The 17,925-nt window shown below is 43.0% G+C and overlaps 1 protein-coding gene across 4 annotated transcripts in view; it reads left to right on the top strand.

The window, feature by feature from the left end:
- The first annotated feature begins 1,246 nt into the window (after positions 1 to 1,246).
- FAM53C (family with sequence similarity 53 member C) overlaps positions 1,247 to 17,925 on the top strand; it is a 31,590-nt gene continuing 14,911 nt past the window's right edge. For 2 of the 4 annotated variants that reach the window (XM_073651430.1, XM_073651432.1), the window contains exons 1-2: positions 1,247 to 1,432; positions 2,473 to 2,672. In XM_073651430.1, coding sequence (XP_073507531.1) covers positions 2,595 to 2,672 — 78 coding nt within the window. In that variant the 5' untranslated portion in view covers positions 1,247 to 1,432; positions 2,473 to 2,594. Of the gene's footprint in view, positions 1,433 to 1,618; positions 2,039 to 2,472; positions 2,673 to 17,925 lie in introns of those variants that run through there. The other 2 variants (XM_073651429.1, XM_073651431.1) reach the window with 2 other exon arrangements.

A 17,925-nucleotide genomic window follows, 5' to 3' on the forward strand; every position in this document is an offset into this window, starting at 1 on the left:
TGAATTTGATGCAGGCCAACACTATCAGTGTGGAGTGGTGGTGTGAGATCAGTGGCTCAACGTCATTTAACCCCTGAAAAACACCAGTTACTTATTCAAATCGCTGGGACTTTCACTTTTTGCAGCCTAATCGGCTGTATAGCATAGAGAGCAGCAGCTCCCTATGCTATGCAGCCAGTCAGCACTGCACAGGGAGAAGTTACTTTGGTCATGCACTGCGCATGACCAAAGTAACTTCCTGCTGTCTGGTGACCTGGATGTTCTCATGACGACATCGGGTCACCTTGACAACATCCGGGAGAAGCCACAGAAAGCGCGGGACACCAGCAGACCATTCGATCACAGCATTGCGGTGGTTATTGTGCCAGCAGCGGTGCGGGACCGCTCCTGGCTGATTGTCACAGTTGACACCCGGCGGCTATTGCTCCGCACTGCTTGTGTGCGGGTGCGATCATATCACGCGTAATAGTACGTAGCTGATCCATAAGTCCCAGTTACGTACTATTACTGACAGGGTCGTAAAGGGGTTAACCTGTGAAAAACACCAGTTACTTATTCAAATCTGGGAGAATTGGCTATTTGCCCACTTTGATGCCCATTCTAATGCTCCTTTGGGCCAGGATGTAGTGACCTGAATTTGATGCAGGCCATCACTAGTTGTGTATTTGTGGTGTGAAATCAGTGGCCCACAATCATTTAACCCTTTCAATAATGCCCTTCAGTGCCCACTTTGATGCTTTTTTTGCACCAGTTTTATACATTTTGTCGCTGCCTTTAAGAGTAGTCACATCAGGGCACCTCGCTGCATTGTATTTTTTTTTTTATTGTTAAACCTGTAAAAAACAGTAAAATAAGAACTGCCGAATAAGAAACCAACGTCAGTATCGTCTTTCTGGGACAAACACGAGTTCACAAGAGCTCTGCGTCATTTGCAGTCTATGGGACGTCATCTGAATAACAATTATAAGGGGATTCAGGCAGGATTCCCCAACGCAGTGCAGAAATGCAATGTGAACACGGCCTTAGCACTGCACATCACTGCCTGCGCTTCGTGTGTAGAAGGTTACTATAGACTCTATTCAGTGTGCCATGTATAATGCTGTGGGCATGCGGTACCGCACACACTGTGCACACGGCGGCCGGGTCAGGCCTGCAGCAGCCCCCACAAGTTACTGACATGTAGGGACTAATCCAGCGGAAAACTACACTTCCCAGCACGTCCAGCTTCCACACGGAACCCAGACGGACGATGGGGGAGTGTTCCTGGCCTGTGATGTGAGCGGCCAATCCCAGCATGCCGCACGGCCCGCGATACCCGCTCACGATCCCGGTGACACTGCGCCGAGCTGTGGTGACATCACCCGCCTGCTGACCGCGGTAACAGCCAGAGGTGCAGGCTGACCGGAGCCCAGCCGCCTGCCCCGTCTATACTGTAAGATGGTTTGTTCCGCACTAGGGACAGGGCAGTCCATTCGTCTGTGGGGGACACTGACACGGTTACGGCTTGTCTCCCCTGCAGCAGGATCACCTTTGCGCTCTAGATGGCTGACCGGGGCTGAGTAACCATTAAACCGAGCACGCCAGCTACAAGATACAAAGGTTTCAGTTCCTTTTGTACCTTGCTTTGTCGTTCCTAGACCCGGCCGTTCTCCCTATAAAAGTGGTTCGGTCCAGACGGTATTTAAGGGCGCTGCAGGGCCGCTGGTGGCTCAGAGCTGCTCTGGGTCGTAGGGAGGGTCGTTGTTGGGGCAGGTAACGGTAGAGCAGGTGGGGGCGGCGGAGACAAGGTGAAGAGGAGGCGGGCTGATGTGGGAGGCCTCGGCGATGCTCGCTATGTAGGATGCGGCCCGGAGAAGGCGCCGAGCAGGCCATCTCCTGAGGAGGGAGATAAACAAGCCTTTAACTCTTCATGCTCCGGAGCAGGCGCTGCAGTCACTGGGGGGGCCTGTCATCGCTGCCCTCAGCGCAGCATCCTATTCCTGCACGGGCGGAAGATGTCACTGGGCTGACAGGCCGGTACCGCATTCGTGTGGAGGTGGTGAGAGATGCTCTACCCCTATCCTCCTCCAGATCCTGCATCCCCATGTCACGAGAGCGGTGCAATAACACGAGCATGGGGTTGGTTTAGGGCCCACATAAGGTCAACGTGTCTGCATTATTTACTATGCCCCACCAGAGATGCGAGGCTGTCATCGCGCCCCATAGTGCATGATGTAAATAGTGTCAGGTCATTAATGGGCATGTCATCATTCCATCCAGAAGCCTGATGGCAATCATTGAGGTGGTGATTGTGATGCAGATGAGCCCCTAAGCCTGCAGGCCATCTTTCCACCAAGTGTACAGGACTGCTGGTGGCGTGTTATGGGCACTGGCCTCCCCGGGTATCCACTAGTCGAGCAATCATTTCCATCAATGTGTTGCTGCCATGTCCTGTTCTGCCCGGTGGAATGACTGTATGTTTATTTAATGCAGGATGGAATGATGGGGTCATACTGATACCATACTTGTTGGGCCCAGTGAAGACTGGCACTGAGGTTGCCATCATGTCCCATGCTTGTTACTGAGAAGACAAGTGCGAGGCTGGCCTAAGCATCATGATCTCCATGATTACGGAACAATTACAAAAACAAAGTCTGGAGGACCTGAAATGCAAATCGTTCAGCATAAGTCTGGTAAGGTCTTGCAAGTGTGGCGAGTTATGCTGATTCTGTATGTGTTGGTAGTCAAGTACCAGCTAGAGGCTGTGCCAGCCAGGGCATTGTGAGGGCCTTTATAGTATCCAAAAGGGAACATTCATTGACCTGGTGGTAAAGTGCCATAAACTTGGAATCCGTGATCTTCTATGTGAACCTTATTGATCAGGAACGCCTAGCCTAGTATTTAGTAAATCCTTTTACATAAACGTACCAAAAACAGATGTTGCCCGTGTCAATGAGTAGCAAAAAACATGTAATTATTGCGGTGAATCTGTGAAAAATGGATGCATTGTGAATGGTGTCTTTAGGATATCCTTTCTCACACCGTTTGAAATCAATGCGTGAGATGATGAGATTAACTCCTTCAATTGTTTTTCCAAACTTGCAAAGAAACTTTAGAAATGATTATGGGAAATAAATAATTACATATACAAATATTTTTATTTTATTTACTTTTTTTGCCATATGGCCTCTGTAAACATTTTGCATCAATGTTATCTGGGCGGCACTGTATTGATGGTGTATTCTTAGGTTATCAGTATCTGGTCAATGAGGATTTCACTAGTTGCACCCCGACCATCTTTGGTTTTACCTGCATGCCACACTTGGTAGCAACTGAGCTGGGTAGTGTCGGCTCCTCTTATTCAAGTAAAAGGATGTAAATTCATATTGATCCCAGAAAACCAATTTAGGTAAAAAAAAAAAATAAGATTAGAGCCCAAAACAGAAAATGTAAAAGGTATTTTTTTTTAGATAACAGAAAAAAGCACTCTTGGTTTGGCTTAAAAATGCAAACTACTGAGCCAATTGGTGGCCTTAGTCTGCATTTTAGCTCTTAAATTCCAATATAACTATTTTTATGAAAACATGTGCTGTCCATGACAGGGTGTAGGACAGCGTGTCTTGTGAGACATTTAATATTGGGTGAAAATGAGGCCCCCAAATCTCACAAAGTAAGGCTCCTTCCTTCTCTTTTATTTAGGACTTCATTTTAGTCCGTGTTAACATTTATCCTAGTAGCCTGCTTTGCAAACTGAATGTAAATGCGCATTTACAATAACAAGAATATAGCAGAAGAGCTGGAGAAAGTTCTGATTCTCACTGGTTATAGTTCAAGGGGGCTTCCAATTCTATGAAAATTATTTTTTTTTACAAATATCTGACAATGGTATAAAAAAACCAAATAAGTGATACTCTGCTTATCAATGACCTGCTGCTCTCATGTCAGCGTTTCCCTTGCCTGTCTACCAGACTTCCTCCATGGTGACATGGCATCTGCTGACAGCTTCAACATATCACTTGCTGTGACCTTGACACCAGTGATTAGCTGCAGTGGTCACATCTTGACACGCCACACATTATGATTGGAGCTGAGGAAATGGAGACTGGCAGCAGATGCTCAGGACCACAGAATATTGGTAAATTATTACTCCATATGGTTGTATTATACACTGTCGGGTATTTGGGGGAAAATAATCATGGGGGTGGGAAATTCTTAACAACATCTCTTGGAGAACTGCAAAAGGCTTCCTATGGACTGCAAATCCGAAACTGGCTATAGAGTGTTATAAAGGGACCCTATAATGCCGTGTGTAGCTTTAGGAAGGAACAGTTGCTTTCCTACCTGCCCTGCGCTAGTTGCCGATTGATTCTGTCTTTCTTCAGTTTATTCATATATTTGTAAGTTAACTTGATACATTGCATTACAGTTGAATTTTACCTTGTATTGCAACCCAGAGCTTCATTCATAATTCTTCTAGTTGGCATTGAAAACGGCTCACATGTTTGTTTTTTTTATTTTTTTTTTGTTTTTTAAAGGGAACATGACAGTAGATTAATGTTACCTGAACCATGGGTATCATGAATTGGATACTGATTGCTACCGCACATGTTTTACTCTGAAATGCTGTTGAATTTCAGGCAAAAAATACATTGGAATAATGTCACTAGTCCAAGGAACGTCCCAGACAGCTTCTCGCCATCCCACTCCCCTAGACTGATGTCTCTCCTTGTATATATGTGTTCTATACATGCATAGGGAGAGACTATTCAGTCTAGGGCAGTGGAACAGGGAATAGCCAGCTCTTCAGGATATGTTTTCTCTGAAATGCTGCAGCGCTTCAGAGTAAAGCATAGATGGCTGCAAAATACTTGCGCTGCCATGATTAGGACAACACTAATTTTAATGTCAAGTTCTCTTTAAAAGGAATCTGTCAGCTGGTTTTTGCTATGTAATCTGAGGGACAAAACAAGAGCAGAGATAAAACACGCCAGATATAAATACATATATATCCTTTATTGATGAAATTAGTAAAATTGAAGTAGTTAAAAACAAGGGGGAAAGAACAGACGTAAAGTGTATATATATGCATGGAGAGTGGCCATTACGTTACAAAAATGATACCTGGACTGCGTAGTCAAACTATAAATAGAGAGAAATCTAAATGGCTAAGTAGACAAAAGTTAAAAACACACAGCCATCAAAGATTAAGTGATTCTACCATAAATACGTATACACATCTGTAGGGAAATGCACCTGACACGCTTTTCACTAAGGCTATGTGCCCACAATGCAGAAATGCTCAGGATTTTTTTCCTGAGCGTTTCTGCATCTCCCTGGCCGCAAAAAATGCATGCGGATTGTACATGCGTTTTCCTGCCAGGGACATGCGGAAATGGAGCGTTATTCACTGACCTTTCCGCATGAGGATTTACAAGCGCTTTCCAAGCGATTAGCATCACTTGGAAAGTGCTTGACAACTAGGTCACACTATATAAATCCATGCAAACGGCATGGATTTATATAGTGTGACCCGAGAGAATGGTTAAAAATAAAAAAAAATAAAGCTATACTTACCTTCTGATGGCCCCCGAGACTTGCAGCGCTCCTGTGCTGGCTGCCATCAGATCGCGGTACTGAAAAGACCTGCCGTCACATGACTGTGACGTCACCGCAGGTCCTTCAGTCCTGCGCGATTGCCGGCAGCCAGCACAGGGAAGGAGTCCGGGGGCCGTCGGAAGGTGAATATAATCTTTATTTTTTATTTTATTCTTTTTTTTTAATGGTACCTGGGTGTGGATGAGACTCTCCTCTCCTCCACACCCGGGTACCATCCGCACATTAGAACGCGCCAATTACGCAAGTACAGATGCAGTCTTGCTGAATTGGCGCGTTCTAATGCAAGTCAATGGCGGCGAAAACGCAGCACTTCCGCAAAATAATTGGTAATGCTGCATTTTTTTCCTCAATGATAACCCGCAGCGGAAATCTCCGCAGCATGAACACAGCACATGCGGATTATCATTGGAGAACATTGCTGCCCTTCTACCATGCGTTTTTAATGTGTTTCTGCAGCTGCAAAAATGCTGCGGAAACGCATTAAAAACGCATCTTGGGCACACAGCCTAAGGCTTCATCTTGGCTCCAGACTAAGCCTTAGCGAAACTCGCATTGGGTGTGTTTCCCTACAGATGGTTATACTTATTTATGGTTGAATGGCTTAATCTTTGATATTTGCCTTTTCTGGCTGTGTGTTTTTACTTTTGTCTACTTGGCTATTTACAGTAGATGTCACCCTGTTTATGGTTTGTTTCTGACTGCGCAGTCCAGATATCAATTTTTTTTTTGTAACGTAATGGCCACTTTCCATGCATATATATATATATATATATATATATATATATATATATATACTTTACATTTGTTTTTTTCCATGTCCGTTTCGTCTGTTCTTTCCCCCTGTTTTTAACCATTTCACTCTTACTAATGTCATAAATAAAGAATATATATTTATTTATATTTGTCATTTTTTTCTTTGCTCTTGTTTTATCCCTTTTGTGTATGTCTTGAGAGTGACACTACCTGGCTGTCTACTGCCCGGTAGGATTATATAATCTGAGAGCACAATGAGGTAGGGACTGAGACACTGATTTCAGCGATGTGTCACTTATTAGACTGTGTGCTGTTTTTTTCAATACAATGAGTGTTTTATCAGTAGGAGGTTATTACTGCCAGACTAGCTCCTGCATGCCAAGTGGTCTAACCACGCTCCCACCACTGATTAGCAGCTTACTGTCACTATACAATGTACACCGAAAGCTGTGCTGAGTGGGTTTAGCTTTCACAGCTCTGCTTCATGCCACATCTAAAAACTCTACTAGTTTACTGGGTGCAGCAGTTGTTACATTGCTGGAATCAGGGTCTCTTTCCCTACATTATGCTGCTCTTATGAGGTAGCAAAACCCCGGTGACAGATTCCCTTTAAAACATTTTATCAGGGTTCCTATAATGTAGTGGGAGTTGTGATCTCTGACATCACTTTACTGTATTTTGTGTGGTGCAAAAGCTACACTTTCAGGATTCCAAATCACTACTGCAAGCTTTGTGCAGATGTAGCGACTGTAAGGAATGCTGGGAGATCTCCGCTCTGAGGTCTGCAAATTTTTAAATGCAGCTCTGGGCTGTAATACAGGCTCCTGTAATCCATGCAATTCTTCCAAAGCGAAGGGGCTCTTGGAACCTGTCAGGTGAACTTATGTTTAATGTGACTGGTTACCTTTAAATGATAAGCCATCTGCCCCAGAATAGTAACCATCTCTTATAAAGAGGTTTCCATTTAGGAGCATTTGCAGATTTAGCGGTTTGAGTTAGTAATGCCTGTGTGGATGATGATGATGATGATGATGATGATAACCCTTGATGTCCTATAACAGGGGCTGATTAGTAATTATGAATTTGTAGACTAGTTGATCCTTTTGGTTTGGTGCCCAAACACTACAGCCATGGCTCCACTAAATGAAATGGATATGGTTGAAGGAAAGTGACCTAATCTTGTACCCACAGCTTTTCTTGTTGTCATTTATACACAAAATGGCTTCATGTGAGAATATGATTTTGTTTTTTGTTGCTTGTGGCATAAATACCGTATATAACTGCTATAAAACCTAAAATGTTATATTTCCAATAGTTCACTGATCATTGTTTGGTGAACCATTCCCTTTGTACTGAAGTAGGTAGCACTTCAAGTTGGAGAGATCAGTATGAAAGAAAATCTGTTCAACAGTATATTCACACGTGGTCAAAATTGTTGGTACCCCTCGTTTAATGAAAGAAAAGCCCACAATGGTTACAGAAATAACTTGAATCTGACAAAAGTAATAATAAATTAAAAATCTATGAAAATGAACAAATGAAAGTCAGTCATTGCTTTTCAACCCTGCTTCCACAGAATTTAAAAAAAAATTAAACTCATGAAATAGGCCTGGACAGAAATTATGCTACCCCTGAAAATAATGTGACAAAAGGGACATGTTAAATCAAGTTGTGTCCACTAATTAGCATCACAGGTGTCTACAATCTTGTAATCAGTCAGTGGGCCTGTATATAGGGCTACAGATACTCCCTGTGCTGTTTGGTGACATGGTGTGTACCACGCTCAACATGGCCCAGAGGAAGCAAAGGAAAGAGTTGTCTCAGGAGATTAGAAAGAAAATTATAGACAAGCATGTTAAAGGTAAAGGTTATAAGACCACCTCAAAGCAGCTTGACGTTCCTGTGACTACAGTTGCACAAATTATTCAGAAATTTAAGATCCATGGGACTGTAGCCAACCTCACTGGATGTGGCCACAGGAGGAAAATTGATGACAAATCAAAGAGACAGATAATACGAATGGTAACAAAAGAGCCCAGGATAACTTCTCAAGAGATTAAGGCCGAGTGCCCACGTAGCGTTTTTCAAGCGTTTATGCTGCGGAATTTCCGCAGCGGAAACGCTTGTAAAACGCTAGGTAATCCGCACCCCATGGTCCCCAAGGGGATTCCGCATGTTCTATGCACATGCTGCGGATTTTTCCGCAGCGTTTATGCTGCGTACAAAAATCCGCAGCATGTCATTTAATTTTGCGGAAGCGCAGCGGAACTCCCGCCATTGACTTGCATTGAGACGCATATAAACCACGACTGTACATTTTTACAAGCGAATTCTATGCGCGGATGGTACCCAGTTCTGGAGGAGAGAAGACTCTCATCCAGACCTGGGTACCATTCTACCTGTAAAAAAAGAATAAAATAACAAATAAAGTTGTATTCACCTGTCCGGAGGCTTCTTTCTGAATGCCGGCATCGCTTGAGGACCTGCGGTGACGTCAGTCATGTGACCGCAGACCCTTCACCGCTCTGTCTCGCGATATGCCAGCATCCAGGAACCAGACAGGAACGAGCGCTGCAGCCACGCCGGGCATCGGGGGTGAGTATAGCTTTATTTGTTTTCATTTTTACAGTTCACACTATATAAATCCATGCTGTTTGCATGGATTTATACAGTGTGACCTAGTTGTCAAGCACTTTCCAAGTGATGCTATCGCCTGGAAAGCGCTTGTCAATCTGCATGCGGAAACGCATGTGGATCCGCATGTATTCTGCAGGAAAAACGCATGCACAATCTGAATGCGTTTTTTTCTGCCAGGGAGATGCAGAAATGCTGCAGAAATTTTCTGCTTCATTTCTGCATGGTGGGCACATAGCCTGAAGGTGAACTTCAAGCTCAAGGAACATCAGTGTCAGATCGCACCATCCGTCGTTGTTTGATCCAAAGTGGACTTCATGGGAGATGACCAAGAAGAACACCATAAAAAAGCCAGACTTGAATTTGCCAAACTACATGTTGACAAGCCACAAAGCTTCTGGGAGAATGTCCTATGGACAGATGAGACAAAAATGGAAGTTTTTGGCGAGGCACCTCAGCTCTATGTTCACAGATGGAAAAATGAAGCATATCAAGAAAAGAACACTGTCCCTACTGTGAAACATGCAGGAGGCTCTGTTATGTTCTGGGGCTGCTTTGCTACATCTGGCACAGGGCGTCTTGAATCTGTGCAGGGTACAATGAAATCTCAAGACTGTCAAGGGATTCTTGAGAGACATGTGCTGCCCAGTGTCAGAAAGCTTGGTCTCAGTCGCAGGTCATGGGTCTTGCAACAGGATAATGACCCAAAACACACAGCTAAAAACACCCAAGAATGGCTAAGAGGAAAACATTGAACTATTCTGAAGTGGCTTCTATGAGCCCTGACCTAAATCCTATTGAGCTTCTTTGGAAAGAGCTGAAACATGTCGTCTGGAAAAGGCAACCTTCAAACACAAGACAACTAGAGCAGTTTGCTCATGAGGAGTGGGCCAAAATACCTGTCGAGAGGTGCAGAAGTCTCATTGACAGTTACAGGAATCTTTTGATTGCAGGGATTGCTTCAAAAGTTTGTTCAACAAAATATTAAGTTAAGAAGAACCATCATTTCTGTCCAGGCCTATTACTTGAGTTTCATTTAAAAAAAAAAAAAGGGAAGCAGGGTTGCAAAGCAATGACCGACGTTCATTTTCATAGATTTTTAATTTATTACTTTTGTCAGATTGAAGTTATTTATGTGACCATTGTGGGTTTTTCTTTCATTAAACAAGTGGTACCAACAATTTTGACCATGTGTGTAGGCCCCTGAATTCTGTCAGCAATGAGCAAACACTATTTTCATGTAGTGTTTTCCAGATGGACAGGTGAAGTACTTAGTTTGTTTTTCCTGTTTTAAAGAAGCACTCCTCCTATCAAAGTTTTTATCCTCTTTAATATATTGCAGTCATCATATTATATAGCACTGTGTACTTACAATTGCTCATTTTCCCTTCTACCCAGTTAATTCTTCTTTTCCATTAGGTCTATGAATCACGTGATTAAAAACAGACTAGCTGAATCCTTCTAAGCTCTATGCAGAAACAGGAGGTATCTTTACCCTGTATGAATAATCATTAGGGAAGAGTCAGACAGGAATCCCAATGCAATGCTTGGACTGGCTGGTGACTCTTACTACCCAAGGTTGCCGACATGTGTTACTATGCAGCTATCATGCTAGGGTCAGGAGAGCTACTGGTCATTTCAAGTATTTTGTTGTGATCCACGTCTGACTTTTTTCCTTAGAACTACAATTCTACATCACTGTCCTTGGCAGCCCAGCTCCACCCCCTCTTCAACTCCTCTCCCAGCTTCTCCACTCCTTTCCCCTGCCAGGTACTTTCCATTGATGTAAAATTGTAGTTCTAATGATGACTCATGCAGAGTAAAGAGACTTCCTGTTTCTACATAGAGCTAAGAAGGATTCAATCTGAATGGGTAATGGTTAGAGTTGGTGTGAATCAATCTGCTCTACCCACCCGCCTCTTACTTGCCGGTAGCTGTAGTCCTTTTTTTTTTTTTTTTTTTTTTTTTTACTAATCAGCCTGGAGTTACATCATGAATGGGTTGTGGTTTTGCATTAGGTTGGCTACTCAAATACAGATCTGTGAATACCAGCAGGTAAGATGCGGTTCTTACAGCTCCTGTTATGTCGCTGGATCAGGTTGTGCTCATTGATTCACACCAACCATAGTAATAGATATTCATTAGGGATTGTGTAAGGGCCATACTAGAGAGGTCTCGCCATGCTCCCCCTTCAAAATACTTGTTCATAAGCTAACCTAACTTTTATTTTTTTTTTTAATGTTCCTAAAATTAGGTTGTCAGTATATTTTCCAGTGTACACACTAGAAATTTCTGTGACTGTCCCTTTCTTCTGAATTTTACTTTTACTAGTCAGATGAACAGTTGATTATAAGGTGCTAATTGAATGCCTCAAATGGGCTCACACTAGTAGTCCATGTACCATCACGAGCTGATTTTCCGTGTGCATGAAGCCATGTTTTGTAGTTGTTAATCATATCAGTAATTCTTCAGTGTATCCTCAACTTTCTGTTCAGCTTCTGATCCAAAGTGTTCTTTGAACACTGCAGCCAAGTGCATTGCTCACTCTGACAAGTGTGTTGTGTTGGATAACTATTCTTCAAAACTAAGCTATTTTATTTAATGGCGAGTTTAGCTGCAAAATCTACGTGTGTGATATGCAGAATTTGCTGCAAACGTCTCCCTCTACAATGAATGGGGTGAAATTCTGCAACTGAGGTTTGCAAATTGTCTCTTCAGAGAGGAAGAGGACCAGAACTGTAGTGCCACCTACAGGAAGTAGCAATCCTGAAAGTTAGTAGTGACCCTTTAACGAGCCATAGCGTATCCTAAGTCATGTGATAGGGCTCGTTAAAGGGTCACTATTGACTGTTAGGATTGCTACTTCCTGTAGGTGGCACTAGAGTTCTGGTCCTCTTCCCCTCTGAAGCGACAATTTGATATTTCCCAGAGGAGCATTGCGGCTTTAAAAGTCTCCTCACCGTGACATGCTTAACATGTCGCTCTCCACAAGGAGAAATGTTACCCCTTAGATGCAACTCGGATTATAATGCTGACTATTTTATGTTGCACAAAAGAAAAAACTTGGTTTGCAGATGAGATTTGTTAGGATCTCCTCCACTTGATGGGTACTGTAATTTTATTTTATTGTCTATTTTTATTTTACCTTAAATTTGGTAGTTTTGAAGTAAGTAATGGAATTTTATTATATGGGGGGAAAAAGGGTTATAAAATATTTATGTACTGCTGTTAACTTTAATAGATCAGATGTTATGGTCCAATACTCTCTTAAGCGCACCTGTCAGCAGAATTATGCTCAGTAAACTACATTCACTGTCAGGTGGGCGACATTACACTGATTAAAATGATACCTTGGTTGATGAAATCCGTCCTGTGGTTCTTGTGTAATCTTTACTTTCAGTTTGGAGATAATGATATGCTTGTGCTTTGGTGTGGCCTGTGGGGGGTTCTCTACCTGGTGCTCTGCTTACATATTCATGTGTATGCTCTTATGACAGCTCACTGATCGTTCACTGACCTGCCTTGTATTTTACCTAGTCCCGCACTACTAGATGCATTATGTAAAATAGGAGGCAGGTCAGTGAAGGCACAGTGAGCTGTCATAAGAGCTTACAGATGAATATGTAAGCAAAGCACCAGATAGAGTGCACGAGCATATCATTATCTCCAAACTGAAAGTAAAGATTACACAAGAACCACAGGACGGATTTCATCAACCAAGGTATCATTTTAATCAGTGTAATGTCGCCCACCTGACAGTGAATGTAGTTTACTGAGCACAATCCTGCTGACAAGTGCACTTTAAGGGGTTCTCCTTATATGACTTTATTAAATATTATTGTGTGCATTTACTTTTGTTCCTACAAGGATTAAAAGACATAGGGATTTTTTATGCATGATGGGTAATCAAACTGATACTCTTAAGGCAGGGATGTGAAACTCAAATACACAAAAGGCCGAAATTTAAAGCTTGGATAAAGTTGCAGGCCAACCTTGATATTAAATAATTTAAAAAAATGTCTACAATTGAGGAAGTTTTTCCTTATCAAATAGAAAGATGAACTTTTCCATATGGAAACAAACTTACAGGGGTTGTCCCAAGGACAAAGTAAATTTTAATTAATAGATCTTAACATATGATATTATTCCAATATTTTATTCTACGTGAGAGGAGTAAAAAGCATATGGCCCAATGGCTAAAGTTAAATATGTAATAACAAAGGATAAAAAACCTTCAATAATACAGATAATAAAGTATGATGCAAACAAAAGTGCTCCCAAACACGGTATGATACCCCCACAGTGAATTCCTCCATGGTACCCTCCACATGCACATTATGTTGACCCCATCCTAGTATGATTCTCCACCCAGCCCTCCATACAGTATAATGGTCACAAAAAGTGCTCCATACAGTATAATGGGCCCCACATAGTTCTCCATACATTATAATGGGGCCCTACATTGCCTTCCATACAATATAATGGGCCCCACATATTGCTCCATACAGTAGAAGGGTCCCTACATAAAAAAAAATAAATAAATAAATAAATACATAGTAACATAGTTTGTAAAGCCGAATAAAGACTTGCGTCCATCAAGTTCGACCTGTTAGTTCTGTAATTGCTAAAGTTGATCCAGAGGAGGGCAAAAACCCCAAATGATTTGGCCAATCTTCACCTGAGGAAAAATTCCCTCCCGACTCTGAAACCAGCAGTCAGAATAAATCCCTGTATCAACCTACTATTTTATTTTATTTTTAAGTATATGCTAAAATCTGCCTGGTATCTAGAAATGCATCCAGTCCCCGCTTGAACTGGTGTAGTGAATCCGACATTACCGTCTCCTCACTCAGTGAATTCCATATTCTCACTGCTCTTACCGTAAAGAACCCCTTCCTATGCTGGTGCTGAAACCTTTTCTCTTCCAGTCTTAGTGAATGCCCTCTTGTTACCGTAATATCCCTCCTTTTGAACAAATCCCGGGCAAGATCTCTATACTGTCCCCTAACATATTTGTACACATTTATTATGTCCCCCCTCAACCTTCTCTTTTCCAGGCTGAATAGTCCTAGTTTTGCCAACCTCTCTGGGTATTGCAGTCCCTCCATTCCCTTTATTAATTTTGTTGCCCTCCTTTGTACCTTTTCAAGCTCATTTATATCCTTTCTATATATTGGGGCCCATAACTGAGCACAGTATTCCAAGTGTGGTCTGACCAGTGCTCTGTACAGTGGAAGAACAATGTTCTCATCCTTTGCAGCTATACCTCTTCTGATACATCCCATTACCCTGTTTGCCCTTACAGCAGCGGCCTGACTTTGGACACTCCAATTTAGTTTGCTATCAATCAAGATGCCCAAGTCCTACTCCATCTCTGAATTCCCCAATGATTTCCCATTCAGTGAGTACTGGTGACTTCCATTTTTCCTTCCCATATGTATGACCTTACATTTCTCCTCGTTAAACCTCATTTGCCATTTAATGCTCCACCTACCCAGCTTATCCAAATCCCTCTGTAGGTCTGCACTGTCCTCTTTTGTATTAATTGTTTTACATAACTTTGTGTCATCTGCAAATATTGATATTTTACTATTTATCCCTTTGACTATGTCGTTAATAAAGATATTAAATAACATTGGGCCTAGTACAGATCCCTGTGGTACCCCACTAGTGACGCTTACCCAATCTGAGAATATTCCATTTATAACCACCCTCTGCCTTCTATCCTTTAGCCAGTTAGATACCCACTTGCAGACATTTTCCCCCAGCCCCATCATTCTCATTTTGTATACCAACCTATTATGTGGCACGCTATCGAACGCTTTTGAGAAGTCGAGATACACGACATCCACTGGTTCCCCCTGATCTACTCGAGAGCTAACCTCCTGGTAGAAGTCAATCAGGTTTGTTTGGCAGGAGCGATTCCTCATGAACCCATGTTGGTTTGGGATTAAAAGATTATTAGCATCAAGATGCTCCGTAATTGCCTCTTTAATGAAGCTTTCAAAAATTTTGCCCACAACGGACGTCAGACTCACCGGCCGATAGTTTCCGGCGTCACTTTTCGCTCCCTTTTTGAATATTGGCACTACATTCGCCTGTCGCCAATCAAGTGGCACAGACCCAGTCTCAACAGAGTCCTTAAATATAAGATATAACGGTCTGTCTATCACATTACTTAGTTCCCTTAGTACCCGTGGGTGTATGCCATCAGGTCCTGGTGATTTGTTTATTTTAATGTTACTGAGGCGTTTCTGTACCCCAGCTTGGGTTAGATTTGTCATACTTAGTGGAGGATTAAGTTTGTCACTTCTCATTTCTCCTGTTAGTTCTATTTCCTTTGTGAAGGTTGTCGAAAAAAAATTATTTAATAGATTAGCTTTATCCTCATCTTTCTCTATGATTTTGCCTTCCTCACTTTTTATCGGTCCAATATTATCCGATTTAATCCTTTTACTATTTATATACGTAAAGAACAGTTTGGGATTTGATGTACTTTCCCTAGCAATACGTCTGTTTCCTCCTTCGCTATTTTTATTTGTTTTTTACAGGTTCTCGTTTTTTCCTTGTAACACATTAGTGCCTCCTTACTGTTTTCCTGTTTTAATCTCTTGAATGCCTCTTTTTTGCTATTTAACGCCCCTTTTACGTTCTTGTTCAACCATATTGGTTTCCTCTTATTTCTGGCCCTTTTATTCCCATACGGTATATATCTCTCGCACTGAGTATTCACAATTCTTTTGAAGGTTTCCCATTTACTATTCGTATTCCTTTGATTAAGAACTTTGTCCCAGTCAATAAGTTGAAGGTTTTCTTTCAGCTGATCAAACTTCGCCCTCCTAAAGTTTAATGTTTTTGTTGTTCCCTTATTGATGACCCTACTGAAGGGCATTTTGAAGTCGATAATATTATGGTCGCTATTACCTAGGTGCCCCCCTATCTGTACCTCAGTTATTCTATCAGGCCTATTAGTCAATATTAAGTCCAACACGGCCTTCCCTCTCGTTGGTTCCTGCACTAGTTGGGAGAGATAATTATCCTTAATATTTGTCAAGAACCTTTTTCCTTTCTGAGATCTACAGGTTTCTGTTTCCCAGTCCATATCCGGGTAGTTGAAATCCCCCATTACAATCACTTCATTATGTTTTGCTACTTTGTCTATTTGTCCTAATAGCAGATTCTCATTCTCCTCTGTTATATTTGGTGGCTTATAGCAGACCCCCAGTAATATTTTATTATATTTTTTAGTTCCCTCTATCTCTACCCACATGGACTCGACCCCCTCTTCTCCCTCTCCTATATCTTCCCTTAGTCTGGGTTTTAGACATGACTTTACATATAAGCAGACTCCTCCGCCTTTCTCCTGTTTCCGGTCCCTTCTAAATAAACTATAATCTAATAAATTTACCCCCAAGTCTCTGTTATACCTACGATGTCATACCTCTCCTCCGATATAAGCGCCTGTAGCTCATCCGCCTTATTGGTCAGGCTTCTTGCGTTGGTCAGCATGCAAGATAAAACTTTGGGGTTATTTAGCATCCTATTCTTCTCTAACGATCTAACTGTACTATCCCCACCCCCCTCTCCACCCTCATTATATTCACTTCTCCCCTTCCCCCTTGCTTGCCTCACATCCCACCTATTTCCTTGGTTCCCCCCCCCCCCCCCGTCTCTAGTTTAAAAGCTCCTCCAACCTATTAGCCATCTTCTTCCCCAGCACCGCTGCACCCTCCCCATTGAGGTGCAGCCCGTCCCTACGGTAGAGCCTGTAGCCGACCGCGAAGTCGGCCCTGTTCTCCATGAACCCAAACCCTTCTGCCTTGCACCAACTCTTTAGCCACTTATTCACCTCCCTAACTTCCCGTTGGCGCTCCTGTGTGGCTCGCGGGATTGGTAGTATTTCTGAGAAAACTACCTTGGAGCTCCTTGCCCTAAGCTTCCTACCTAGGTCCCTGAAATCATTTTTAAGGACCCTCCATCTACCACTCACTTTGTCATTGGTGCCGATGTGGACCATGACCGCTGGGTCTTCGCCAGCCCCACCCAGTAACCTGTCAACCCGATCCGCGATGTGCCGGACTCGAGCGCCAGGGAGGCAGCACACCGTTCGGCGATCCCGGTCTTTGTGACATATTGCCCTGTCTGTCCCCCTAATAATAGTCACCCACTACCAGAACCTGTCTTGCCTGCCCTACACTTCCCCCCTCCCCCTCATTACTGGAGCATACACTCCCCCGGCGGTCAGAGGGTCTGTCGTGCTCCAATAATGCCGGTTCTGAACCAGCCTTCCTATACTTCTTCCCTCTATCCCTCCTAACTGTTATCCAGCTCCCTGCCTGTTCAGCCTGCACTTCCCCTCTATGCTCCACCCCCAGTGGACCTCTCCCCGTTCCCCCTCTGCTCTGGTCTCTTCATGGCATGGTGTCCTCAGTTCCTCTGCACAAATCCGTACAGCTGGTGCATTGTAATGACGTCATTGCACCCGCTGCGCTGAGACTTCAGACTCCGAGAGGCAACGATGGAAGAGGGAGCATTGGCTGACGCTCCCTCCTCCACAATTGCTTTCAACTGTATCGCCATCTAGGATGCCGATATAGTTGAAAGTGCGATGCCGGCCAGGGCACTCGCCCGGCATCATGGGCCATGGTGTCGCGGGCCAAATATACTCACCCTGTAGGCCATAGTTTGACATATGTGCTCTAAGGGCTTATTCAGACGTCCGTTTTTCTCTTACAAGTGCTATCCATATTTTTCATGGATTGCACTTGTACCCTTGATAGTCTATATTGGGTAGTTCATATGTCTGTATGTGTGTTGTTTTTATTTTGTTTGTTTTTTCTCTCGGACCAAGTGGTCTGCACATAGACATTGGAGACCTGTCTATATTGATCAGGGTGTTACAAATTGGCCAATGCAAGTTTATGGATGCCTGAAGGGGAAAAA

The sequence above is a fragment of the Phyllobates terribilis genome, unplaced genomic scaffold (assembly GCF_046119375.1).
Source record: "Phyllobates terribilis strain yellow unplaced genomic scaffold, ASM4611937v1 Scaffold_11__3_contigs__length_659146591, whole genome shotgun sequence".
NCBI classification, from domain to species: Eukaryota; Metazoa; Chordata; class Amphibia; order Anura; family Dendrobatidae; genus Phyllobates; species Phyllobates terribilis.